The sequence below is a fragment of the Podarcis raffonei genome, chromosome Z (genome assembly GCF_027172205.1).
Source record: "Podarcis raffonei isolate rPodRaf1 chromosome Z, rPodRaf1.pri, whole genome shotgun sequence".
Classification (NCBI taxonomy): domain Eukaryota; kingdom Metazoa; phylum Chordata; class Lepidosauria; order Squamata; family Lacertidae; genus Podarcis; species Podarcis raffonei.
This window is the reverse complement of record NC_070621.1, coordinates 7,716,011-7,742,532: the sequence shown is the minus strand read 5'-3', so window position 1 is coordinate 7,742,532 and position 26,522 is coordinate 7,716,011. Positions and strand designations below refer to the sequence as shown.

Below are 26,522 nucleotides of genomic sequence, written 5' to 3'. Positions count from 1 at the left end.
TTTAAAAAGTCTAAGTCTGGCTGATAAAAGCAAACATTTGTCGGGTGCATAGCCGTTTTGAAAACAACAGCAACGCACAACTGAAAAAAAAGTTATGCAAAACAAAATTCATATAAAAAACACCCCCAGACCACCGAGTACAGCAAACGCTTTTTACTCTCCCAAAGAAAAACAAAGTTGTTGTTGTGTGTGGGTTTTAAAGCCCTAAAGTCACATTAAAGCTGGATGACTCTCAATCTCCATTGTTGCTGCCATTATTATTATTTATTAATATTAATAATAAATTATAATATGATTTTAATTATTATTAATAATAATAATGCCTGAAACAATTATCCGCCTCGGGTATTCCGCGGATTCGAACTCCTGAGCCCCAAAACTCCTCCCGGAAGCGGAGGAAAGAAGACCTCCCTTGAAGACTTCAACTCCCATGAAGCTTCGCAGGAGGCGACGTTGCCGAGCGAATGAGGGTTGTGCCAGAGGAAGGGACGGAGGGGTGGGCGTGGCAAAGGCCCCTTCGCGCAGGCGCAGAGGATAGTGGGGACAAAGGCTTGATGCAGCTGCAGGAGAGAGAGAGAGAGCGAGAAAGCTGCAGGTAGGGAGGGGCTCTGTTTTGTTTGGGGAGGGCAAAGGGGTGGCCGCACCGGGGAAAGGGAGGGGGGCAACGGGCAGGAACTGGGCGACCCCAGCACATCTCCTCCCCAACCAGTTATCCCCATGCAACTTCCACCCTTCTCATTTGCGCCCAGAAAAGGCTGGTTCTTCCATCCCGCCGCGCCTCCCTAAAGCAAACGGTGCTGCGGGCGCTTCGCTTCCTGTGCAAAAAGAGCGAGAGACCTGGCCGTGCAAAGAGACGCGAGCATCATTCCCTCTGCAGAGAGGCCTCGCCAAAGTCCGGCTTCCGGCCCACCACAGATGCGGAAATCCGAACAAGGGGTGGGGGGAGGGGACCCGTCTTCAGAAAAAGCAACAAAGGACACGTCATTTAAAAAAACAAAAACAAACCGCAGACACACACCGTGCAATACAAAAGCAGGTTGTTGTTTTAAAACACTTCAGTTCTCCTAAATTCCAGCTGCTCAATGCCCCTTAAAACGGGCATCTAAGCCAGCTTGGAGCACACTTTCTATTCCGAAGTAAGTCCCACCGTAGGAAGTATGTGCGAGAGAGCGCCGAAAGGAGAGACAGCAAGCAGCAGCAGCAGCACAGCCTAAGTTTTGCAGTTCCTGGAGCCGCAATTCTGCATACAGATTTGTTCCAAAGTTCCCTTTCAGGTGAAAGGAGCCCACAGTCTTTTCCTGCATAGGGAGCCCCAAATCCTTCCAGAGCTACTAGCAGCGCTTATCTCTCAGGAGCTGAAGGGCATAATCTTCAGCCCCCCTGCGGGTCTGACAAGAGCTCCCTGAAAGAAGCCCCAGTTTCATGGTGAGCTATGGCGTGCACACAAAATTTCATAGAGATCTATGGATTACATGCATCGAAAAATCTCTTTTTCTCTCTCCACGCCCAGCATGTGATCAGTGCTGCACCCGACTAAAATTCATGCACCACAAAAGCCTCAAAGCCTCATAGGCCAAATATTATTTTTACCCCTCCAGTTCCCTAACCTAGCGGTCAGGATGTTGGAATTAAAACTGGACAGGCATGACTTTAACTCCCTGGCTTAGTGCCATCTTTTATTTGGACAGCCATTTATTGTCTCTCAGCTTAATCTACCTCACAGGGCCACTGTGAAGATTATAAAGGTCATGGGGAGAATCGAGAGCTGTTTGAAAGAAGGGTGGAAATGTAATGATGTCATTTTGATAATTATTAATAAAATTCATTAGAGCGCACAGTTCACTTTCCTCCCTGCCTTCTCTTAAGTAAACTTCCGAGATAGCCTATAAAAAGTGTCCTAAGCGTGGCAATACATGTTTCCCTCTCCATGCCATAACATATACAAACCCAAATTTATCTTTGCTTTGATAATTCACACAATTTAAGTTAGAAAGCACTACGTAGAAAACACACACATACACATTGCTTTGTGGATTCTTTGAAAACTGACAATCGACTTCCTAATCTACATTAGGGTAGCCTAGCAATGTTGTCACCGTCTTCTCTTTTTAAATTATTTTTGTTCCTTCACCTGCAGCCAGATAAGCAATTCATTTTTATACATACAGTATAGCACAATCAGTCTGCTCAGCAGGAGGAGACTGCAATCTAAAAATTGCCACATGTGATGCAACAGGGGCAGGATATTTAATGGCTGAGTTACAGGTCAGTAGAGGTGGGGGACCTGTGGCCTCCAGATGTTGGTAGACAGTACCTCTCATCACCTCTGGCCATTGGCCATGCTAGCTGGGGCTGATGGAAATCAGAGTTCTATAACAATTGGAGGGTGGGCACATGTTCCCCACCCCTGTGGTGCAGAACAAGAACTAGGAGATTGTGCCAAAGGCCTGATGAAAAAAAGCTGGGCTTTGTGGAGAGAATTGAAGAAAATATATAGGATCACAGAGGTGTGTCAGGCAGAAGAGATGCTGTTGTTGGTTTTGGTTTGGTGGTGGTTGTTTTTTTTAAAAGCCCCTGGTCCTTGAGAGAACTCATAGCAGTCTTTTAAATCAGGATGGGGGAATTTGTGGCCCTTCAGATGTAGTTGAACTCCCATCTGTCCCAGCCAGCATGGCCAACTTTTCAGGGATGATGGGAGCTGGAGTTGTCAAAGGTTCCCTACCACTGCTTTAAAACAACATCCTTTACCCATGCAGCAATAAACCTGCTAGCACATTTGCAAATCTAAGCAGAGTTTGGTATTATTATTTATTTTATTATTTACTCAATTTATACACCGCCCTATACCTGCAGGTCTCAGAGCGGTTCAGAGGGTAAAATCTGAATATAAAACCACAAAATACATAATAACCCCCCCCCAATCAATACCTTCCTCCAACTCCTTTTAAAAGGGCATAGGATGTCAATCAAATCAACCAAATGCCTGGTTAAAGAGAAACGTTTTGCCTGGTGCCTAAATGTGTATAATGAAGGGGCCCGGCAAACTTCCCTGGGGAGAGCATTCCACAGACGGGGAGCCACTGCAGTGAAGGCCCGTTCTCGTGTTGCCACCCTCCGGACCTCTCAAGGAGGTGGCACATGAAGGAGGGCCTTGGAAGATGATCTCAGGGTCCGGGTAGGTTCATATGGCGGGAGGCAGTCCTTGAGGTATTGCGGTCCTGAGCTGTTTCAGGCTTTATAGGTCAAAGCCAGCACTTTGAATTGGGCCCGGAAACTAATTGGTAGCCAGTGCAGTCAGACCAGGATTGGTGTAATAGGCTCAACCCGTTTTGCTCCAGTGAGCAACCTGGCTGCTGAATTCTGCACTAGCTGAAGTTTCCAAACCATCTTCAGAGGACGCCCTATGTATAACGCATTGTAGTAATCCAACCTTGAGGTTACCAGAGCATAGACAACAGTAGTTAGGCTATCCCTGTCCAGATAGGGGTGTAGCTGGGCCACCAGCCGAAGCTGATGGAAGGCACTCTGGGCCACTGAGACCACCTGAGCTTCAAACAACAGCAAAGGATCCAGGAGGACCCCCAAGCTACGAACCTGCTCCTTCAGAGGGAGTGTAGCCCCATCAAGAGCAGGCGATCTCCTGCCCAACTGGACTAGGAAACCACCCAGTAACAGTGCCTCAGTCTTATCTGGATTGAGATTCAGTTTGTTGGTTCTCAAAGCAGTTTCTGTGCCAAAACTGGGTTTAAACCCCGATTGAAATGTCCAGAAAATCGGTTTCTTCCAAAAGTGCTTGGATCTTGTTTGCAACCAATCCCTCCAGAACCTTGCTCAGGAAATGGAGATTAGCAACTGGCAGGCAGTTAGGTTTTCCGAATTGGTATGGTTTCAGATAAGATCGGGGAACTGTGGGTTGAGATTCCTGCACTGGAAGGGGGGTTGAGCTAGATGACCCTTGGGTTTCTTCCAACGCTACAATTTTGTGATTCTATGTAGAGCAACACCTTGGTAAAAATGTCCCGTCAACCCACTGCAACGTTACCTCCTCAATGAGCATAAGAATGTTCACCAATAGTTTAAAAACAAAAACCAGAAATAAAATACTTTTTAAACACAGTATCTGTAGCCATCTTCCCCATAGCGATATCCTGGAAAGTGCAGCTCAGTCAGAGACTTGAAAAGTGGCTTCCCTACAGCTGGGTCATTATGTACAGTGCTTGAACACCTGAAAGCACAATACAAATTCTTTATTGGTAGTAGCATATTATTATTAGTGCACCTAGGACTGCGAATAAGTCCATTTGCATCTGGAATAGGCAAACTCGGCCGTCCAGAAGTTTTTGAACTACAGCTCCCATCATCCCTGACCACTGGTTCTGTTAGCTAGGGATGATGCAAGTTGTAGTCCTAAAACATCTGGAGGGCCGAGTTTGCCTAAGCCTGATTTATATGAACAGATGTGGAGAGTAACTGCAGTAGAGAGTGTGACTGTGTCAAAGTTATCCCCTTAGTTATAAATTATAAAATGCTTTAGATTGGCCATACATTTGGCACGCCCGGCAAAGCCATTCCATACTTGGGTAACCTTGTCAATATACAGAGTGGCACTGGATATGGAAGGAAGACGTAAGACCTCACTTTCCAGTCCGCTGTATTCCATTCCTCTAATGGGTACTGGATTCCCTATTTCAGAAGAAGTCATCCATGCAGTACGTTACAGGGCGACAGAACCACAATGAGGGCTATTCATTTCAGCTCCTGCGCTGGTGTTTTTGTTTGCTTTTACAGAGCTTAAAGTGTGTATAGTGTGTGTATAAAGTTTGCCACCAAGGTTATTAAGAAAGGAGGGAATAAGCAGATAGTTTGGGGTGGAAGACTATTCCAAACTCCTGGGTGTCAGCATTTGATGATTATAAATGATTCTGCCTTTCCCAGATCTCCTTATTCCCTCCTTCCTGAATAACTGCGGTGATGCTGTTCCTCCTCTAGCCAGAAATGCCACCACATCACTTTAAAATGGGCCACTATAAACCAACAGTGTGTTATTAGAGGGTTAAAATGAACTTGCTCTTTCAAATCTTTTAATTGCCTTGTTTGCAAGTACAGCAAAGTGGCTAAAGTGGTTTTGAGTGTTACAAGTTTAGACTTCCCTGAGACTTTTCAACTGGCCTTACAAATTAAGTAATATTTCTCCGCAGTCAGCCTAAATCCGATCTGCCACAGTTTGAATTCATTGCTTCTTGCACTTCCCTTAACATTGGTGGGGGGGACTTTGCCTTATTTCCACATTCATGGAGTCTTGTTCAACCACTGCATCATGGTCACACTCAGGGGCACCATGGGGGTGCTGAGGGCCCCCAAAAAATTCCAAGGAGGGGGCTGGGCCCCCTCAAAATTCAGTAGCGCCTATGCACACATGCTGCAGGGTGTTCTAACTTTACCTGTGCAGCCCTGGCTCCCTCAGTTGTGGGGGCAGGCCAGCGCACTTGGTCACACTTTTGCTAAGCAGTCTTCTAAGCAACTACACTCCCCCCATCTGAGAAGCCCCACTTAGGAGAGTTTCTGCTGAGCAATTGCTAACATGCGTGCCCCCTCCAAGCACCCCAACAATGCCAACTTCTTTCACTCAAGTGTGCACCTAGAGTACTGAAGAGTGTGTTTATAAGACTTGAAGCTGAATAAAACTGTTAGCAAAACACTTCATTTTTGTATTGTACTTACTCTCTCATACATCACTTTAAACCTGAATATTAAAGCCTCTGTTCAGTGTTATAAACTCAGATATATAAGCTAGGTGCCAAATGGTTCCTCAAACCAAGGTTGCAGACACCAAAACTGAATGTCAAGTTGCTATTGTGGGGCAAGTGATGGATTTACTGTGAATGATTCTCAGTTAACACCTGGCTAATTCAGATGACAACTTTAAACTAGGTTAAGAGCTTTGATAACTTAAATAATAAAAGTCACATGGTCCAGGGACAGTCAACATATATATATATTGTTCAATTCCAACGTCTTTTTCTTAATGGTGACTGCTCCTGCCCCAGGCTGCACAGAAAAATCATTTTGGTTCCAGAAATTCATTCCGATTGTGCAGATAAAATACAACTGATTGTACAGTGGTACCTCGGGTTACATACGCTTCAGGTTTCATACGCTTCAGGTTACAGACTCCGCTAACCCAGAAATACTACCTCGGGTTAAGAACTTTGCTTCAGGATGAGAACAGAAATCGTGCTCTGGTGGCGCAGCGGCAGCGGGAGGCCCCATTAGCTGAAGTGGTGCTTCAGGATAAGAACAGTTTCAGGTTAAGAACAGACCTCCAGAACGAATTAAGTTCTTAACCCACTGTATTCTGCAGGATGGGGTATTAGTGTGTGGAAACAGTCCAGATCCAGGGATTCCCAGATGGAGATGTCAGGGGCCCAGGCATCTTCATTTGGTTGCAAGGCAGGTGCAAAATGTGCCTGGCGCCTGGCTAATTTCGAACCCTGCCTCTATTGCCATTGTTAAAATTGGAAGCATAGAGTTACCAAGATGGTTGGACTGGTCAGATCTTGTGGGTGTGAGCTCATTCTAGACATTTGGCAGGAACCATGGGCAAAAGAGCTCAGGTGGCCACTGAACTGAAAAGTTATGGGGAAGACTGGAACATGATTTGTGGTGGGCAACCCACCATTTCCCCCCAAAACTGCCTCCATCTTTCTCTCAACTGCCCCCCTCCCACCACGCCACCCAACCATTCTTCTCTATTGCAAACTTCTCCCCAACCACAGCAAAAATGTGTCCAGAATCTCAGCAGAAGAGCAAGCAGCTGGTGGAAAGGGGTGGGTGGGTGGGGACCACAAGCCATGGAATGGGTTAAACCCGTGCCCCTCTGTCCACAGTTTCTCCCTTGCAGATCATTCCTTTTAAGCTATTCTCTCCCAGAACTGTCACCACGCTCTGGGCTTTTGACGTCGTAGAACAAAATTGTTCAGTAAACCCGAACTCAGAGGGAGCCGTTTGCACAATGCAACTGAGAATTCTGGTTCAGCTCAGTCAGCTTTAAATCACCCCTGTTGGCTGTGCTTGTTAGGTTTTGCCCTAGTGCAAACATCTGCAAATGAAATTAATTGGAAAACAACAAAATAGAGTAAATGTACTTTTTTAGGATGGGAGAAACAATTGTGACAAGCAAATTATACTCCAGCACTAATTTTATTCAAATTGGGCCCTACCAGGAAATTGTACCCAACTGATTCAGCTCACGCTTAGCACAGAAGTGAAAATAATATAGTGCTGGTCTCCTTGAGACTGTTTTTGTCTTTAGATTTAAATTTCTCCTGTTAAGAGCTGAATACAGCGATGGGGTGAACTCCCATTGCTCGGTCCCTGCTCCTGCCAACCTAGCAGTTTGAAACCACCCCAAAAAGTGCAAGTAGATAAATAGGTACTGCTCCAGCGGGAAGGTAAACAGCGCTTCCGTGCTCTGCTCTGGTTTGCCAGAAGTGGCTTAGTCATGCTGGCCACATGACCCGGAAGCTGTACGCCGTCTCCCTCGGCCAATAAAGCGACATGAGCGCCGCAACCCCAGAGTCGGTCACGACTGGACCTAATGGTCAGGGGTCCCTTTACCTTTACAGCTTCAGAAGTGTTGGGCTTATTACTACTTTGACAATGTATATACCTCCTTATTGCTAACCATGTTTCTTGTAGTATCTAAAGTACTTTCTGGGGGCAGGGTGGGGGCAGCTTGAAACTTGCTTTTCAAGTTTATTAACTGCGATTTTCTTTCCCCTCTCTTTGCCTCTGTGAATCCAGGGAACTGCTTTGACACCAGACACACGAGACAAACACTGCTTGGATGTCATTACGGATCACCTACCACAAGTGAGGTAAAGACCAAGTTGGCTGTGTTGCTGAATTATTTCCAGTAACTGCATCCGAACACGCAGGGGACGGACACACACACACACACACAGTATTTATGATGTGAATTTAGTACCAATAAAATGGCAACACTACTTAGTTTCACCAGTCACAAATCTGCCTTGTTATTAAAACCGATTGCCGTTTATTGCTAAGAAGTAGATCTTTGCAGAATGTGGCCAGTGTCTTATTTAATAGTGCCTGGAATCCTCCATCCCCTTCTGGTTATCTAGAAATTCCCATGTACTTATGCATCTTTGCACTCATACTTTGTAGGCAGCTGATAAGCAGAAGATGTGCAAGTTCATTGTTTTACAGCAACCCATCCCCCCAAACAGCTAACTGTTTTTGTTTTGTAAAAGCCCAGAGCCCCCTCTTTTATTAAAAAGCCACCAACTTTCTCATTCTCCACTTTTTGGAGCGCATTTCAGAAGCTCCTCTGTGCAATTTACCAAGCCAAGAAACCACAAAGAAACTCACGCATCTGCTAGTCTTGTACATGTGCAGATAACAAGCAATGTCTCCTGGAAGCGCATTTCCAGCAAGTTCAGTGTCTTGCAGCATCCATGAAAAAATCTAATAATCAGATTCTGCTTGGTAGCAGGTTAGGGAGTTTTCACCACTCAGGTAATAAAGTTGCTATGATAGGTAGGGCTGTAGCATTATGAGCTGCAGATGAGGACCCACACAAAGAAAGCAGTAAAAACGGTCCCTGCACATAGAAAATCAGTACAGTATGCTGGAGAGAAGACTAGGGCAGAACCCTTCAGTCTGACATGCTAGCATTCTATGGGTTTCTATTTTGTTGCTCTTGTTTTAAAAATATTTATATGGAGAAGCATTTGGGCACATCGGTCCCCTATCTGCTTTATGAAAGTGCTCTAGTCCTTCCCAATTTGGATGAAAACAAGGCTTCTGTCTAACCCAAGGGTTGCCAGTGTCATGCATCTCTAGCTTCATGTTTTCTAATAACCCTAGTGGTTGTGGAGGATTTCTCTCATCCACCCACACCTCCTTTAATGACCAAGCATTTGGAACATAGGTAAAGGTAAAGAGACCCCTGACCATTAGGTCCAGTCGTGGCCGACTCTGGGGTTGCGGCGCTCATCTCACTTTATTGGCCGAGGGAGCCGGCGTACAGCTTCCGGGTCATGTGGCCAGCATGACTAAGCCGCTTCTGGAGAACCAGAGCAGCGCACGGAAACACCATTTACCTTCCCGCCACAGCGGTACATATTTATCTACTTGCACTTTTTGGGGTGGTTTCAAACTGCTAGGTTGGCAGGAGCAGGGACCGAGCAATGGGAGCTCACCCCGTCGCGGGGATTCGAACCACCCACCTTCTGATCGGCAAGTCCTAGGCTCTGTGGTTTAACCCACAGCGCCACCCGCGTCCCTATTTGGAACATAGGAACTGCCTTATAGCAAGTTAGACAATTGGTTCACCTAGCTCAGTACTACACCACCTGCTGGTATCTCTTTCGTCATCTGCTCCCTGACCCTTTTAGCTGGAGATGTTAGGGATTGCACCCAAGATCTTCTGCATACAAAGTTTGTATTCTTGTGCAGAGCTGGAAGCTTTCCCAATTGCAAATCCATGAGAAAGACGTAGACCGTCTCTATCCTATCACATAATGGCTTAATGATGCCACCTGTTTTGTGTGGCTGTTTCTCAATGGCTTTCAATGGCTTAACTACTTTGAAGACAGCACAGCTGGAATCCTGAGAATGCAGAGTTTAATATAAAGGAAAGGAATAGGGAAGTGGTTTGGGAACCTGGATAACAATACTGTCTCATTAGATTGACTATACAGTATGTGCAAGATATCTGGCTGTTACAAGACTCATTAAGGATAGTTGAGAAGGAAAATTACATGTATTTTACCAAAAAACCGCCCATGTGGAGGGGGTTGCTTAGGAATGTGACCCTGCACAGGGAAATGCACAGGATTTTTGCAGTCATTTTTAAAGCACCTGATTAACCCCTGCTGTACCAGCACTGATTGGAACACTTGAGGCTTGAAAGCATGAAGCCTGCTAGGAGACATCAGATCTATGGTTTTTGTTGAAGTTTCTTGCTTTGAAGGCTTGTTTGGGGTGACTAATATCAAGAGTGGTAAATTGCCCTCACCCAGTCCATTTCCCTTGTTCTTCACATTTTATCCAAACTCATCTCCACAGTAAGCAGTGTTACATGGTCTTTGACATGTAACCTAAGAGGATCTTTATTTTGCCATTCCTGATACCCAACAAATGGTACAGCTCCACAGGGGTGAACAAATGTATGTAAACACATGAACCTCCTTTATGTGGAATCAAGCACTACCCCAGTACCGCATGCTCTCACTGGCAGCATTGCTTCACAGTCTCTAACCTTAACCCAGGTAGCATGAAAACTCCCACTGAGTGATGGGCCTTCCTATTCTGAAGCTACATTACAATGAGCCAGATCATCGGTTTTTCCTTCCACTCCACTTTTAAGTGGCTCCACAGAGTCTCAAGCACCTAGTCAGTATTGCCAGCACAGCCTGGAAGGAGCTCACCAGGGCTTCAGACAGGAGACATTCATAGCAGTTGCCATTAGAGATTGAAGCTGGACCTTTTACATGCAAGTCAGACACTCTGCCACAGAACCATGGCTTTTCAGCGTGGCTCTCTAAAAACTGAGGCATGCATCTCTCCCAGCGCTGCTACTTCACATCTTTTAAGGATTCCAGAAATTGAATCCAAGTCCAATATGTGTGTGAATCATGCACTCTCTACATAGCTCTGGCCCCTCACCAGCTACATGCATGCAGCTGAAGCTGTGTGAAGGTCATCTAGTCACTAAAAGAATCTGTTCATTCATGCCACCCCCACATTTCCCCTCCCAAGCCCGACTTACCCCCAAAATTGAGATCTTTTGCCCAAAAAATATGAATCGGTATTATAGGTTGTACTCCTCCACTAAGTTACACACAGAGTAGACACACAGAAATTAAATAGGTAAGGGGAACCTTTGCCCCCCCCCCCCCCCCCGATGTTGCTGGACTACAACTCCCATTATCCGTGTCCATTGGATATATTTGCTGGGGCTGGTGGGAGTTAGTTCAGCAATGGCTGGAGGGCCAAAGGTTCCCCACAGCTCAAATCAACCTAAGTTGGTCGTGACCATTATTTTGGCCATGTCCGCTCTTAGTAGAAATAACATTGCAGCTCTCCATTCTCTCTCCCATATATCCTTCTCATCTCTTTTCTCTGTTAGTCTATTTGTCTGTTAGTCTATTTGTCCCCTCATTATTCTACACCATGCTAGGAATATGGTAACCTGCCTTATACTGCAAAATACATTTTTCCCATCTGCTGTGAATGGCCTCCAGGATCTCAGGCAGAGGAAGATAGTTCCCATCACCTGCTAATTCTGGAGTGGGGAGCCTTTGGCCTTCTGTGTGCTGCTGACCTGCAACTCCTACTAGCCCTAGAAAGCATGATCAATGCCTAGGGATGATGGGATATGTAATTTCACAACATCTGGGGAACCAAAGGTCCCCCCCACCTCTTCTAATGGAACCTTTTAACAGGAGCTGCCAGGGATTGAATGTGTGACCTTCTGCATGCAAAGCAGGTGTGCTGGCAATGATTTGCAGTCCTTCTCTCAATCCAAAGCATGTTAAACAGATCTGACTTATTAAGGTGGATTATATTTAGCATCAGCTCTGAAGAGTAACATTCTACTTGAGAGGCATTCCTACCTAGGTTGCGCTAGATCAGGGGTCTGCAACCTAAGGCCCATGGGCCACAAGTGGCCCATTGGGGTCGTTTAACCGGCCCATGGACCCCTGCCTCCCGCTGAGTCGGCTCCCGTGCACTGCGCTAAACCGGTGCGGAGCAGAGCGGGGACCGCCTTCTGCAAAGCTGGCTGGCTTCCCATTGGTTGTAGGAAGCTCCTGCAGCCAATGGGAAGCTGCTCACGTCTCCTCTGCGCCGGAAATAGTGTTTGTACGTGTGTGCACTCCAGCCCACTGCGGTGTCTGCGGGACCATGAACTGGCCCAAGCCACAAAAACTTTGCCAACCCCTGCGCTAGATGCTCCATGCCAGCCCTTACTTGTTTAGCATGTGCAGAGTCTTTAAAAGGCCAGGGGTACATACTGTGCTCCTCTCAAAAGGCTGTTCCACATCCAGACTTGCTCAGTGCCAGAGCTGCTGCAACTTGTGAAGTTTCCTTTCCATTTGGGGCAGTTCAGCTGTGAAGATTAAACTTCCTATTTAATTGTACCTTTTGAGCCCATGGCTTTATTTAGTGTGACAAAAAACAAAGAAACAAACCCAAATCTGGGTATTGTGTGTGTGAGTGAGAGAGAGGGGGGGGGGAGAACTGCAACCCACTCAAAGCTTGAAGGGCGTGGTGGCCTAGAGGTGTAATGAAAGCAGTAGGTTGCATGCACTGGATTCTTGTGAGATAATTACTTGGCATAGGTAGAGGGATGCAGAAGTAAGGAATCTCTCACTTGGGCCAGTGAAAGCTCTTTCTATGTCCATTATAGTCTTAGAAGCTCCCTGCTCCACACCAAAAAAAGTCATGAGATCTAGAAGCCTGACACTTTTTTAAAAAAGAAAAAAAGCAGTGCAATTAAATCAGCCTGGTTCAGAATATTGGAGGGCTAAGCACCCACTAGGGCTTAAATATTTTATTCTTCTCTTTTCCCTAACAGCATCAAAAACAGCTGAGATAAATGCAGCCACTCTCGACCTCACCTGCAAAGTCATGGCTGCTGCCCCTCATCTCAATGTGGACGCACTCCGTGAAGTCTTGGAATGCCCCATCTGCATGGAATGTTTTACCGAAGAGCACCTAAGGCCGAAACTGCTGCACTGTGGGCATACCATCTGCAAACAGTGCACTGAAAAGCTCCTGGCCAACAGCATCAACGGGATACGCTGTCCCTTCTGCAGCAAAGTCACGAGGATCACCAGCTTGGCTCAGCTGACGGACAACCTGACCGTGCTGAAGATCATTGACACAGCGGGACTCAGCGAAACCGTTGGCATCCTCATGTGCAAGGCTTGTGGGCGGAGGCTCCCCAAGCACTTCTGCAAGAGCTGTGGCATGGTCTTGTGTGAATCGTGCAAAGAAGCTGAGCATGTGCAGCAGGGGCATGGCGTGGTTGCTATCAAAGAGGCAGCCGACGAACGGAGAAGGGAATTTGGGGCCCGGCTCGGCCAGCTGCGAGAGCTCATGGGCGACCTGCAGAAAAGGAAGGCAACTTTGGAAGGAGTTTCGAAGGACCTTCAAGTAAGGTACAAAGCCGTCCTGCAGGAGTATGGGAAAGAGGAGCGCAAAGTCCAAGAGGAGCTTGCTAGGTCCCGAAAGTTCTTTACCACTTCCCTCTCTGAGGTAGAGAAAGTGAACAGCCAGATCATGGAGGAGCAGGCTTACCTGCTGAACATCGCCGAGGTGCAGATTGTGTCACGGTGTGACTACTTCCTTGCCAAAATCAAACAGGGAGACATAGCCCTCTTAGAGGAAGAGGGTGATGAAGAGGAACCTGAACTGATGAACAGCCTCCCCAAAGAGCTGACCCTGCAAGAAGTTGAGCTCCTCAAGGTAGGCCATGTTGGGCCGCTGCAGATTGGACAAGTGGTTAAAAAACCCAGGAGCATCAATGTGGAGGAATCGCAGGTGGAGATGGTGGCAGTGGCCTCTGTCTCCTTCAGGGAGGCAAACGTGGCTGACGCAGAGGTCAGCTCGCTGCCCAGTTGCTCCTCACCCACCAAACCACGCATGCCAGAGGCAGCAGCCAGCATCCAGCAGTGCAACTTCCTCAAGAAGATGGGCTCTAAAGGCAGCACTCCAGGGACTTTCAACCTACCTGTCAGCCTGCACGTCACCCCTCAGGGGGAGGTGCTTGTAGCAGATCGCGGAAACTTCCGAATCCAAGTCTTTACCCGCAAGGGCTTCCTAAAGGAGATCCGCCGGAGTCCCAGTGGCATTGACAGCTTTGTGCTCAGCTTTCTCGGAGCAGATCTGCCCAACCTGACTCCTTTGTCTGTCACCATGAACTGCAATGGACTGATTGGCGTGACCGACAGCTACGACAACTCTGTGAAGGTATACACGATGGACGGGCACTGTGTGGCGTGCCACAGGAGCCAGCTAAGCAAGCCGTGGGGCATCACTGCCCTCCCATCGGGGCAGTTTGTAGTGACGGATGTGGAAGGGGGGAAGCTTTGGTGCTTCACAGTAGACCGCAGCATTGGGGTTGTGAAGTACAGTTGCCTGTGTAGCGCTGTGCGCCCCAAGTTCGTGACTTGCGACACCGAAGGGACTATCTACTTCACCCAGGGGCTGGGCTTGAACCTTGAAAACCGCCAACACGAGCACCACTTGGAAGGAGGCTTTTCGATTGGTTCCGTTGGCCCAGATGGCCATCTTGGCCGGCAGATCAGCCATTTCTTCTCGGAGAATGAGGACTTCCGGTGCATCGCAGGGATGTGCGTGGACGCCCGGGGGGACCTGATCGTTGCAGACAGCAGCCGGAAGGAAATACTGCATTTTCCAAAAGGGGGTGGCTATAACATCTTAATCCGGGAGGGACTCACGTGCCCTGTTGGCATAGCCATCACCCCCAAGGGACAGCTCTTGGTCTTGGACTGTTGGGATCATTGCATTAAGATCTACAGTTACCACCTGAGGAGGTACTCCACACCTTAAGAGGAAAAAGGCATGGTGTGTGTGTGGGGGGGGGGGGTAACACGTGTGTCCACGCAAGAGATTCCTTTGTTGTTCCTAGTAGACTGACTTGTCATTCAGTGCCATAGTTTTCAAGCAGAGTGTGCCACAGTCCTGGCTGAACTGGTGCAGCAGCCACCTTTTTTGTGTGTGCTCTTAGAAGAAAAGATAGACAATCTCTGTGTTTGTGTGTGCGCATTTTATTATTATTAAAATAGAAGTTAGCTAAGTAAATCTCCTGACTAAGTCGAGAATGCTGATAAAAGAGAGCTGGGATTTTTATTAGCCCTGTCTTGCACCCCTAGGTTCCACCCTCACTTTCTGCCACTGCATGTGTATCAGGGCTCCAGCACCAGTCTCTTTTCATTGGCCTTTTCACCACAGTAGCTGGTAGTACTTTCCCCACTACTGAATCCTTTTAATTTCCCAACCGTGTTGGTGCAGCCCACCCATCACAAACACTTCATCACCACAGTCCTGTTTTGAAATCAAACCCCCACTCCCCAAACCAGGATCTCACCCATCCTTACAGTGCCAATAGAGCCCTGGTGCTCAACATGTGTTAATGTGTATGTGTGTGTGCAAGAGGGAGACTGACTTTGTGCCCATTGATCATTATGAAGTTGGACTGCTGCAATTGCAGGAAACTTGACTTGAAGCTAAAACTGTCTCCTAGGATTCTATGTTCATGAACCTTTTGTTTTGAACAGCAGCGATAGCGTTGCTGGATGGGAACTGATCCGAGATTTGTTTTTGATTCATGACTTTTGTGGTGTCTCTCGCTTGAAAAAAAAATGTCTTGGAAAGCCATGTTTCTTGTTGATGTTTTTGCTAGGGGAAGGAGAAATTGGGAGTAAACAAGATCAAATCTGACAAACGATATGTTTAACCCTGCACCTTCAATATCCAGCATTCCACACCGCTGCACTGCCTGATGGGTTTCCACCGTACGGAAAAGCTACTTGTCCGTAAGATGGGGAAAAGGCAGCTTTTTATTTCATTACAGGGGATCTGCCCCCCGCCCCCCGCACGCCATGGCTTCACGTCTCAATTCCTTTCACAGCAAAATGCTATGTTGCCAGCGACGCCACTAGGCCTTATTTAAGGTAACAGACGGGTTTGCGCATCAGCCGATGGGCATATGGCTTGGGTCAGATGAAGCATGAAACCACAGCTGGGTGAATTAGCACACCCTAGGCATGCCCAAAAAAGGACAAGAAACACACCCTCTGATGTAACCGAAATGTCTCGGAGAGAAAGGAAACCAGCTTGTTAAGCATAAATAGGACACAGTCGCCCAGCGTTAATCTGCCAGAATTAACGGTGTTAACTTCCAGCGATGCCCTTGCAAAAATGCTGGGGCAGGGGAAATGATTTCAAGCTGGTTCTGTAGTGGCTTGGTTTGCCGGAGGGAGGAAAAAAGTCACAGCTCGCCAAAGCTGCAGTTATCATGGCCCTTGCATTCTCAATGTGGGCTGGGGAAAGCCAAGGTACTGCATATGTGTTTGTGCTCTGGCTCTGCCAAGCAAGAGTGGAGAGTTAATTGGTCTGAAATGCTTTGCATGTGACAGGCATTATGTAGAACAGAGAGGATCACTACGCTCCCACTGTAGTTGCAAGAGCTGGATATATAGATACCTTTCCTACTAATTTACTCTTGCGAAAAGGGGGACTGGCAGGCTGTTCTCTCTTCAAGCTTCCTTCTAGTTTTTCCCAAAGACAGTTCAGGAAAGGCAGGGTTATAGTTAAGGTGATGGATACCAAAAAAAGTGCAGGAGTGTGAATAATTAGGGGGCACAACCCAGACACACACACACACCTGCCTGACTGTAGCACCTAAAAACACCACAGATCTTATTCTCTGCTAGTGTGGCTCTGTAACTCTGTCCTAAAGATCCCAGACTCTGCACTTGGAATGAATTTTGCAGACTGTGTTTGTTTGTGTTCATTCTCTTAATGACATGCAGAGTTGTGTGATTTTTGTTAAGTGTGTGATGTGGAGAGAGTAGAGGGGAATAATATTCATATAATAATGATTATGATTATTTATTAAATTAATATACCACCCCATACCTGCAGGTCTCAGGGCGGCTCACAGTATAAAATCAGAATATAAAACCACAAAATACATAATCAAAATAAAAACAAAAACAACCCAATAACACACACACACATTTTAAAAGGGCATGGTAAAGGAAAAGGAAACCTGGATGATAGTATTGGTGAGTTGAGAACTTGTCCCTCTGCTATTGGGACCCTTACCCAAACCTTATCTTTTTTTAAAGCTGCTTTATTTCTAAGTTTCATCATCAGGAGAAACAGAACCTTGCTTTAGCTCCAACATAAGCAACCTTTTCATGCTGGATTGCACATGAGATACTACATAATGATCTACAGCACAGTGAAAGGGTACTATTTTTATTTTTAAGATAGATTTGATTGCAGCCAACTATTGCTTCTAAATTAGGTGGATTGTATTTATGGTAATATCCCAAATACAGCGACAGTGACCCACAATCCCAGTTGTGTGAATGAAATGGAAAGCTGGTGGTGTGGACTGCCCCTTCCTGTGTGGGTTTTAGCTTTAATGGGTGGGCCCTGCCAGTGAGCTTTTATACCAAACTGAGAGACAAAGAATGGCTTCAGTATGTAGAAACAACTGAGATTGCAAATAATAACCTGGATTGGGCTATGTGTGTGTGTCTCTTCTGTCTAATTGCTGTGCTGCCTTCACCCACGGCCCTTCGATAAACATTATATTTATAGCTGCCGCCTATCTATCTATCTATCATCTATCTATCATCTATCTATATATATATATCAATTTTGAAATGTTTGCTTTTATGAGCTGGCTGTTGCACACAGCCTGTGCCAAACTGATTCGCAGAAGCAATATTGTGTTTTATAAATAAGCACTTGCCGCATACGCTGTTCCAGGGAGCATCTTTTGTAGTCAATATCCCACTACAGAGAGCATTTGGGAAAGCCATAGGTTCATTTAAGTGGACTTAAAGCCCACTCTGTTCTGCTGACAGAGCACTTGACTGCCTTGGCTTTAGCCAAATAGCCACATTGCAGTTTAAGCGAAGCCCACCATCTGTTCCACTCTCCCGACAGCAAATGGGCAGAGAGGAGAGGAACAGCACATTTTAGTTTATGGTGCATTTGTGATTCACAGAGGTCCACCCCACATGCTCGCTGTATGGTGTGTGTGTGTGGGGGGGGGCTCTTTGCATCTGTTCTGCTGTCCTGTTTTCAGCACAGATGGTGGAAGACACAGGACGTTTCTACCCCAGCTGCAGTCCACGTGCCTCTTTTGGCAAAGCAGAACTCTCTGAATTGGCCTTTCCTGCTTTGGTGAGGAGAGAATCGCTTTTGCAAACAGCTGCTAAGCCAGAGTTCTTACCGAGTGATGATTCACATGGGCTATATGTTTAAAACAGGATCATACAACTTGAAACAGTCTTGGCTTCCCCCAAAAGAATCCTGGGAAATGTAGTAAGCTAAGGGTGTTGTGTGGATGTGGGTGGCGCTGTGGGTTAAACCACAGAGCCTAGGGCTTGTTGATCAGAAGGTCGGCGGTTCGAATCCCCGTGACGGGGTGAGCTCCCGTTGCTCGGTCCCTGCTCCTGCCAACCTAGAAGTTCGAAAGCACATCAAAGTGCAAGTAGATAAATAGGTACCGCTCCAGCGGGAAGGTACCGTCTATAAGACGCACCAGACCACAAGACGCACCTAATTTTTGGAGGAGGAAAAAAAGAAAAAAAATATTCTGAATCGCAGAAGCCAGAACAGCAAGAGGGATCGCTGCGCAGTGAAAGCAGCAATCCCTCTTGCTCTTCTGGCTTCTGGGATAGCTGCGCAGCCTGCATTCACTCCATAAGACGCACACACATTTCCCCTTACTTTTTCGGAGGGAAAAAGTGAGTCTTATAGAGCAAAAAATACGGTAAATGGCATTTCCGTGTGCTGCTCTGGCTCGCCAGAAGTGGCTGAGTCATGCTGGCCACATGACGCGGAAGCTGTACGCCAGCTCCCTCAGCCAGTAAAGTGAGATGAGCGCCGCAACCCCAGAGTCGGCCACGACTGGACCTAATGGTCAGAGGTCCCTTTACCCTTTACTTAAGGGTGTTGAGTGGAGAAGGCACTGGCAAACTACTCCATGGACATAAAACTCCATGGACATAAAAAAGGAGAAGCTTTGAGAAGAAAGTGAGAGTTTCCAAGGCATGCTCTGGTTCATGGGGTCACGGAGAGTCAAATACGGAGAGGGTTGGTAGTTTTAAATACCTGGGCATTTATATCTCTGAGGACCTCTCATGGACTGCAAATATTAATATGGTTGTGAGGAAGGTGCAGGGGAGGTTGTATTTCCTGAGAATGCTCAGGGGACTGAATCTATCTCAGCACCTACTTCTGTCCTATTATCACAGTACCATTGAGAGTGTCTTAACCTATAGTGTATTATCGTGGTATGGGAGCAGCTCTGAAACGGATAAAAAAGCTTTACAGAGAATAATTAAAATTGCCCAGAATGTTATTGGGCTCCAACTACCAACCCTGGATGAGATCTTCACGTCTCGCACTTTGAAGAAGTCACACAATATCCTGAGAGATCCCACCCATCCTGCTCACAACTTCTTTGAACTGTTGCCTTCGGGCAGAAGATATAGGACAATGAAAACACGAACCACACGCCTTCTGAATAGTTTCTATCCAAGAGCTCTGATTGCACTAAATAATGATCTTAGGGCCAGTTGCAAGAAATAGCAAGCAGGAAGTAGGAAGGAATGAGATAGGTTTTAGGTTATGTTATGCCTTTAAATAGGTTATGTTATATATTCTGGATTATGTTATGTTTTATAGATTATGTCTGAATAGGATGAGAATGTTGGAGATACGTGCAAATGTGTATGTGAACCCGGTCTTTGGGTGGGTGTTTGATTTTCGTTGTTGTGTATACTGTGTATATATGGACAATGACAATAAATTTATCTAAAATAGTCTAAATACGACTAAGACGACTAAACAACAAGGGTGTTGGGAGTTGTTACAAGACCCCTGTTCCCCTTACAGAACCACAGTTCCCAGGGAAGAGAGAAATATTACTATTATTTTCATAAAATATATATACACTCAAACCTCGGAACTCGAACGTCTAACGCAACTTCCGCTTGAGTGCAAGAAGCTCTTGCAACCAATCAGAAGCTGCGACTCTGAACTCAAACGTTTCGGAAGTCAGGCGGTCTTTCGGAATGGATTACGTTTGAGTTTTGAGGTTTGACTGTACTGCTCAATTGTAATAAATCCTCAAAGCAGTTTACAAAAATATTGTTAAACCACTCTGAGAATTGTTAGCTCTGTGAGGGGAATAGCGAACTGCAGTTTAACAAGCTTCCGATTCCTTGGGGGAAGTGATGAGCTCTTAAAGTACTATGATAATGATCTGAATGTATAATACAAAGAGGGCCTACCACAGATCCATTAATTTCAAACAAATGTTGAGTCATATCCTCAGCCCCTAACAGGAATACCTCTGCTCCTTGGGTCCATTTTCCTCTTTCTACTGAGATGAAGTGTTGTTTCCCTTCTGGACAGCTGAGCACGGTCAGCTCCCTTGGGGCTACATTTGGTTCCACACATCTCATCCCATTACCTTTCTCTTAACTTAAACATGTCTACACGTCTGTGTATGCAGGGAGGCACACCTAAGTGTTGTAGAAACCATTTTGAGTTTGGTGTGGGGGTGGCCCCTGTTTCGCTTCCAACACTGATAGGCGCTCATTCACCCACATTCGCTATTGGTATACACATATGTGGATTAATAAACAGCTGGGTAACTGTTTTGTCACTTGCACAAATGTGTTTTGTCGTGCCTTTTGTTTCTGGCTGTGTGCTTGAGGGTGCATTGTGTTTTTAGAAGGCTGAATAACAGAGAGGAAATTGAATTAAATGTTCACTGCAAAAATAATAAGAAGAGAAAAAGCTGGTGTTATTAAAAACACTTCATCTCCTCTCTCGCCTCCTCCCTCCCCTTTAATGGCAGGTCTGTTTCACAAGGTCTTAAAAACAAATTATGCTTGGTAGGTAGGGAAGAAACAGAAGCATTCTCTCTTGTGCTATTAGGAGATGCAGTAATTGCAACAGCAGCAAACAGAAATTCCTGTGGGCGTACACAGGGTAACTTCATCAAGTTTGACTCCCTGCTACTCAGATATTAGGGGTTTCTTTTCCTTTATTGTATTGGCGCCTATTATTTCTTAAACACAAAGAGAAGCAGCCTGAACACAATCGCTCTCTCTTTTTTGCAGCAGCTGCAGCAGAAAATTTAGGTAAAGGTAGGGCTATTTAAGAAGACCCCCATCATCTCCTCTAAAGCATTAAGAAGCAAAGAATTCATATTTTCTCTATGTGTTTTGGGTGTATAGGAATCTGTCTTGTACTGACTCAGACCACTGGTCCATAAAGCTCAGTACTGTGTACAATGACAAAGCAGATGCTCGACCATTGAGTTATGGCTCTTCTCTGAATCTTCCAATGAAGGACTCTGTGTATCTTCACCTAGATCAGGGACACACACCTTTAGTGGTAGCTCTCAAGCTTGGGCATTGAATCTCAGGGAAATTAATCCCGTAGTCAAGGGTCAATTTCTGAGGATATACTCAGCACACCTATATAAACATGATTTTGTGCTTAAATGGTGAACTAATGGGGTGACCCACGGCTCAGCTGTGACATCTTTGTTGCCAAGTGTGTTGTTTTACAGCATTTTACAATATTGGTAGATCTTGTGTGATGAATTTAAAACAGTGTTGGAGAACCTGTAACCCAGGCTTCCTCAACCTCGGCCCTCCAGATGTTTTGAGACTACAGTTCCCATCATCCCTGACCACTGATCCTGCTAGCTAGGGATCATGGGAGTTGTAGGCCAAAAACATCCGGAGGGCTGAGGTTGAGGAAGCCTGCTGTAACCCTTCAGGTGCTGGACTCTTAACTCCCTGCCGCCCCTCTGTGCATGGCTAGTGGTCAAGGATGATGGTAACTGGAGGACTTCTTGAAGGCTAGATGTTCCCCATGCCTGTTTTAGAGCGGTGGAGATGTGTCTCTGTGATGACAACAGCCATTCCACTAATCTTCCATCTTGAAACTCTTCGTCCTTTTCCTTTGGTGTGTTGCTTAAGGTATATAGGCTCAGCAACAGGTTCAATCCCCAGTATCTCCAAACATGGGAAGAACATGGAGAGAGCTACTCAGAGTAGGCAATATGAATCAGTCCAGGACAGCTGCTTATGTTTAGGATGGTATGGTTGAGGCAGACGGTAGCTAGTGTAATGGCTGTCCCCAGTGAAATGTTGCAATTTCCCCAAATTCTTTCTCCTTAAAAAAAAGGTCATAGAATCATAGAATCATAGAGTTGGAAGAGACTACAAGGGCCATCGAGTCCAACCCCCTGCCAAGCAGGAAACACCATCAGGTCAAGGTAGTTTCTCTCCTTCTGCCCTCACACTGGTGAAGCAATGCAAGAGGAATTAGATGACAGAACGGCAGATACCAGAAACATGATCACTCATTGGTGTTTTGTTGTCTTGGTCGTGTGGTTTCAATCAACTAGTATATAACTGAGGACCAGTGTGGTATAGGAGTTAGAGCAGTGACTCCTGGGTTAAAATCCTCACTCGGCCATGAAGCTTTGCTAGGTGACACTCAGCCTTACAGGATTGTTGTGAGGTGGGTGGAGAGAAGATAACAATGGTTGGCTCTTTTGTGGAAGAATAAGACATTTAAAAATGATAAGCAAAGAAACAATAACCTGGTTTCAACACTCACAAACCCTCTCAGCTACAGTTGTTACGCTACTTCCCAAGAAGGAACTCTACATTATTTGAAAGCCTGGTTATTGAAAGCAAAAATGCCACAACAACCTGCCCTGGCGCAAAATGCAAAGATGCTTATTTGTATACTTTACAATAAATCAGGGGGTGACAACCTTTTTTTGCACATTGGCAAACTGGAGAACTGACTGTGGGCACCACACACAAATACTATCCTATTGGATTCTTCTTCCAAACTTAAGGTCACTGGGAATGGAGAGACCTGTGGGCACCAAGGAACACCTCTGTGGGCACAGAAGTGCCCATGGGCGCCACACTGGCAACCGCTGCTGTATTGTCATCAGTAAAGAAGCAAGATGCAGAAAAGTAAAGGTTTCTCTTTGTGGGAAAGGACATTACATATTTTTTTTAAGAAAGCTGCTAAGTGGGATTCACTGAAGCGCAAATACCTCAACCAAGCTGAACTTTACACCGGATTTACTACACAAACCTGCACTGCTAACCTACAGGAGTCAGTCTAGTTTACTCATTCATACCATCATTATAATCAACAATTTTTAAGTCTCCCCAGAAATCACACAGTGGGTAAGATCAATGACATGGAAGGAGGAGCACACACTCACTTTTCCCCACTCTCTAGTCAGGCAGCACCAGGAAGTTGTCATTTATCATTGTTTAAGACTGAAGCAAATGGGTTAGATGAGTTCTGAATGCATTTTATACAAAACACAACACATAGGGAAACACAGGAGGGGAAAAGACTGTCCAGGAAATGGTTGGGAGTGTCACACTGTTTTGCATCCAGTTTGTGGATTTCATTCACCTGCACTGTCTTGAATCAGGTTGCCTATGCACAATAACCTGCCTATGCACAATAACTTTAAAGCACATTTGAAACACTCCCCCACCCAAGAACTATGTGCACTGCTGTTTATCACCGACAGAGTTGCATTTCCCATCAATCTGTAACAAACTACAGTGCCCGGAATTCTTGGGAGTGGGGGATGATATGCTTCAAATGTACTTTAAAAGTATATTATGCTCGCAGTGTTCCATTTCTTCTCCTGAATGCAATGCACAGCCCAATCCCAGACTGCAGACAGTAGATAGCTATCATAGCTAATAGCCTTATAAACCAGCAGATAAGGAGTGAGGCAAATGTCCCTAGGGAGCGAACCCCCCCCCCCAATTCCAGTGCACTGCAGTTCCATCCTGTGTCACCAACAGTGTTGAGAAGGATCTTTATCTCATGTACAATGGGGTTTTATGCTGATGGACCCTGATCAATTATTTCTGGAGATTTGTTTTCACAACAAGCTATACAATTTAACCAGCAGGGGACTGGGATTAGCAGTGTGGCTCAACTTTCTGAAAATGGTAAGTGGCAGGCAAGCTGCAAAAACCAGGTGGCCATGTAGTTTTCTGGAGGCGGCAAACAAGCTGGCTATTGCAAATCGCTGAACTTTTAGAAATATAACCTAATTGTATCACTTCAAAGTCCCAAAGTTTATTGCCCTGTTTAATGATGTGTCTGGTTATTTATGGCACTGCACAATGAGTCTGCTGCTGAATTAATATACTTCCTTAAAGACCGTCATTGTCGCAAGCGATAAAACGGAACCATTCCCAGACAGCTCAATTATGTCACATTTATAGAAACCTACTCAAATCACCCTCAGCAATTTTCAGAGGGCTGGCAAGCAGATGACAAGGATCGCAGCGCGTTGGGCTCAGAAACAGGACAGCAAGCGAAAGCCTTGCAGGCGGAAATCAAGGAGCGCAGATGGACTTGGTGGGGGTGGGGAAGAGGTGTGCATCTGGGAGAAGAAAAAAAGTGGTGGCCCCAGGCTCCTGCACTGGAAAGGAGCCCGCTCCCCAGCCATGCAACAGAAGGAAATATGCATAACTCGTGATATGCAAAGCAAAGTGGGAGTAAGCGAGAAAACTTCTGCTAGCCTCCAGGAGCATCTTACCTTTCTGATACTGGAACCAGAGCTGCTGCTGCACTTTCTTGCTGGGAAAGTGGATGGTGCAGCTGAACTCGGATCCATAGAGGGCCTCTGCTATGTAGTGGGAGCCATACTGCTGAATGAAGTAGAGCAGTTCTTCACGGCTGCTGTCCTTGTTCAGGATCTTCAGGACATTAAAAAATCCTGTAAGAGCCAAGAGGGAGGAGGAGGAGGGATGTCACAGATTGTATTTTATATTTTTTTAAGTTAAGAAACGATGCAACAGAAGGAAACCTGGAATACCATTCACATACACTATTGACCAATTGAATTGCTCAATGTGCCCTCCTTCTCTATTTGTTTCTCCTACAAATTCCAGTTTTGGTGCTTGGCAAGCAGATTCAAGAACTGGGTGCACTGCTGTTTCCATAAGGACTCCTCAGGTGAAGCTTGCTCTTCTTTACCCCTCTGCACATGGCCACCTTCAAGCCTACACCATTGGACCTGTTTTGCAAGACTGTGACCTTCAGTGCAGCCCTTTCAGCAACCAACACAGCAAGATCAGTGAGTATTTGCCACCCGGTTCTCTGGGGGGCTGCCTTTTAGATAAATGAGGCCCAAAACCAATTCCAGAGAATGGGATAACACCATAAGGACAATAGAGGACAACACCATAAGGCAAAAGAGCCTGCTGAATCAGTCCAGCATCCTGTTCTCACAGTGGCTGACCAGATGCCCGTGGGAAACCCACATGCAGGATCTGACCACAATCCCCACCATGTGGTTTTCAACAACTGGGATCCAGAAGTATACTGCCTCCGGCTGTGGAGGCAGAGCGTAGCCTTCATGGTTAACAGTTCAACCTCCATGAATTTATCTAACCCTCTTTCAAAGCCATCCAGGTTGGTGGCCATTACTCTCTCCCATGTGTGCAAGTTGCACAATGTAAATATGCACTGTGTAAAACACAGAATAGTGCATGTTTTCTGGTGGGAGTGTGCAGAGGGCTAAAGAACCATCACCATAAGACTTTGATGCCACAGCTAGGCAAAGAGTGTCTGATGACCGTACTTTATAAGTAGAATCAGACAGTGTTGTCCTTAAAAATAAGAGAACTCAGAAAACCTGAGTTCGGCTATGTTATAGACATGCTGATTAATTCAGCCAAGTCACTCTCAGCCTCAGGCATCTCATCTGAAAAATGGGAACATGAAATTAATGGCCTTACACAGATATTGGGTGGTAAATACAAAAAAAATGAGCACATTCTTGTTTGTGATAAGCAACATTCCTAGTGTTTCTGTTGCTTTGGCTGCCAACCTATGCAGAATGCTATAGATAGAGGCATGGCATAACCCTAGCCCTGGAGGGAGCCATTGTAGCTCAGTGGTAGAGCACACACAGCAGTCAACAGAAGGGTGGAACAGCAGCACTTGCCTGACTTTCTGACAGTACGGAGAGTGGGAAGGGCAAGTGGAGAGATCAGTGCTGGGCAAACACACAGTGGAGCCAATACATTAGAAGAGCCTGTTAGATCAGGCCAATAGCCCATCTAGTCCAGCATTCTGCTCTCACAGTGGCCAACCAGATGCCCATGGAAACCAAAAAGCAGGTTTGAGTGCAACAGCAACTCTCCCCTCCCGTAGTTTCCAGCGACTAGGATTCAGAAGCATTATTGCTTTCACCTCTGGAGGTAGAGCTTAGCCACAGATAGCCCTCTCCTCCATGGACTATTACAGTGTTGGTGTGTTTGCATAGCACCAATTTTGACACCACCTTGCCCCTCCCCCTACACAGCAGCATCTTTACTGCCCCATCTCACTGTCTGCTACTGAAAATAGGCCTTGCCTGCAGAAGGCCACGGGAAGAAGACCACAAGGACAATCACTGTCATTTCCAGTTACAAGGACCAAGTAAATGGTGATGTGAAAGAAACTTAGTAGGCAGAGACATCCGTGCCTAAGATCAGCCAGACTAGACATTACTGGGCTAGATGGATAAACAGCCTGAACCAGAATATGGCCGCTTCTTATGATCCTTTATTAGGGAAGGGGTATTCCTCAGTGGTAGAGCATCAGCTCTGCATGCAAAAGATCCCAGGCTAAATCTTTGGCATCTC

At 46.0% G+C, this 26,522-nt stretch overlaps 2 protein-coding genes across 4 annotated transcripts in view; one reads left to right on the top strand and one right to left on the bottom strand.

Moving 5' to 3' along the window:
• Nucleotides 1–26,522, bottom strand: part of ASTN2 (astrotactin 2) — a 653,023-nt gene that overhangs the window by 148,108 nt on the left and 478,393 nt on the right. For all 3 annotated transcript variants that reach the window (XM_053373809.1, XM_053373810.1, XM_053373811.1), the window contains exon 16: nt 24,428–24,607. In XM_053373809.1, the coding sequence (XP_053229784.1) occupies nt 24,428–24,607 (180 nt within the window). The remainder of the gene's footprint in view (nt 1–24,427; nt 24,608–26,522) is intronic.
• Nucleotides 575–15,432, top strand: TRIM32 (tripartite motif containing 32). The gene is made up of 3 exons (XM_053373812.1): nt 575–595; nt 7,804–7,877; nt 12,605–15,432. Exon 3 carries the CDS (start codon nt 12,658–12,660, stop codon nt 14,602–14,604), a length of 1,947 nt encoding a protein of 648 aa, XP_053229787.1. The 5' UTR covers nt 575–595; nt 7,804–7,877; nt 12,605–12,657; the 3' UTR covers nt 14,605–15,432.

What these genes read in the sequence shown, in the direction of transcription:
- TRIM32 (XM_053373812.1), top strand. Translation starts at nt 12,658, where the DNA reads ATGGCTGCTGCCCCTCATCTCAATGTGGACGCACTCCGTGAAGTCTTG.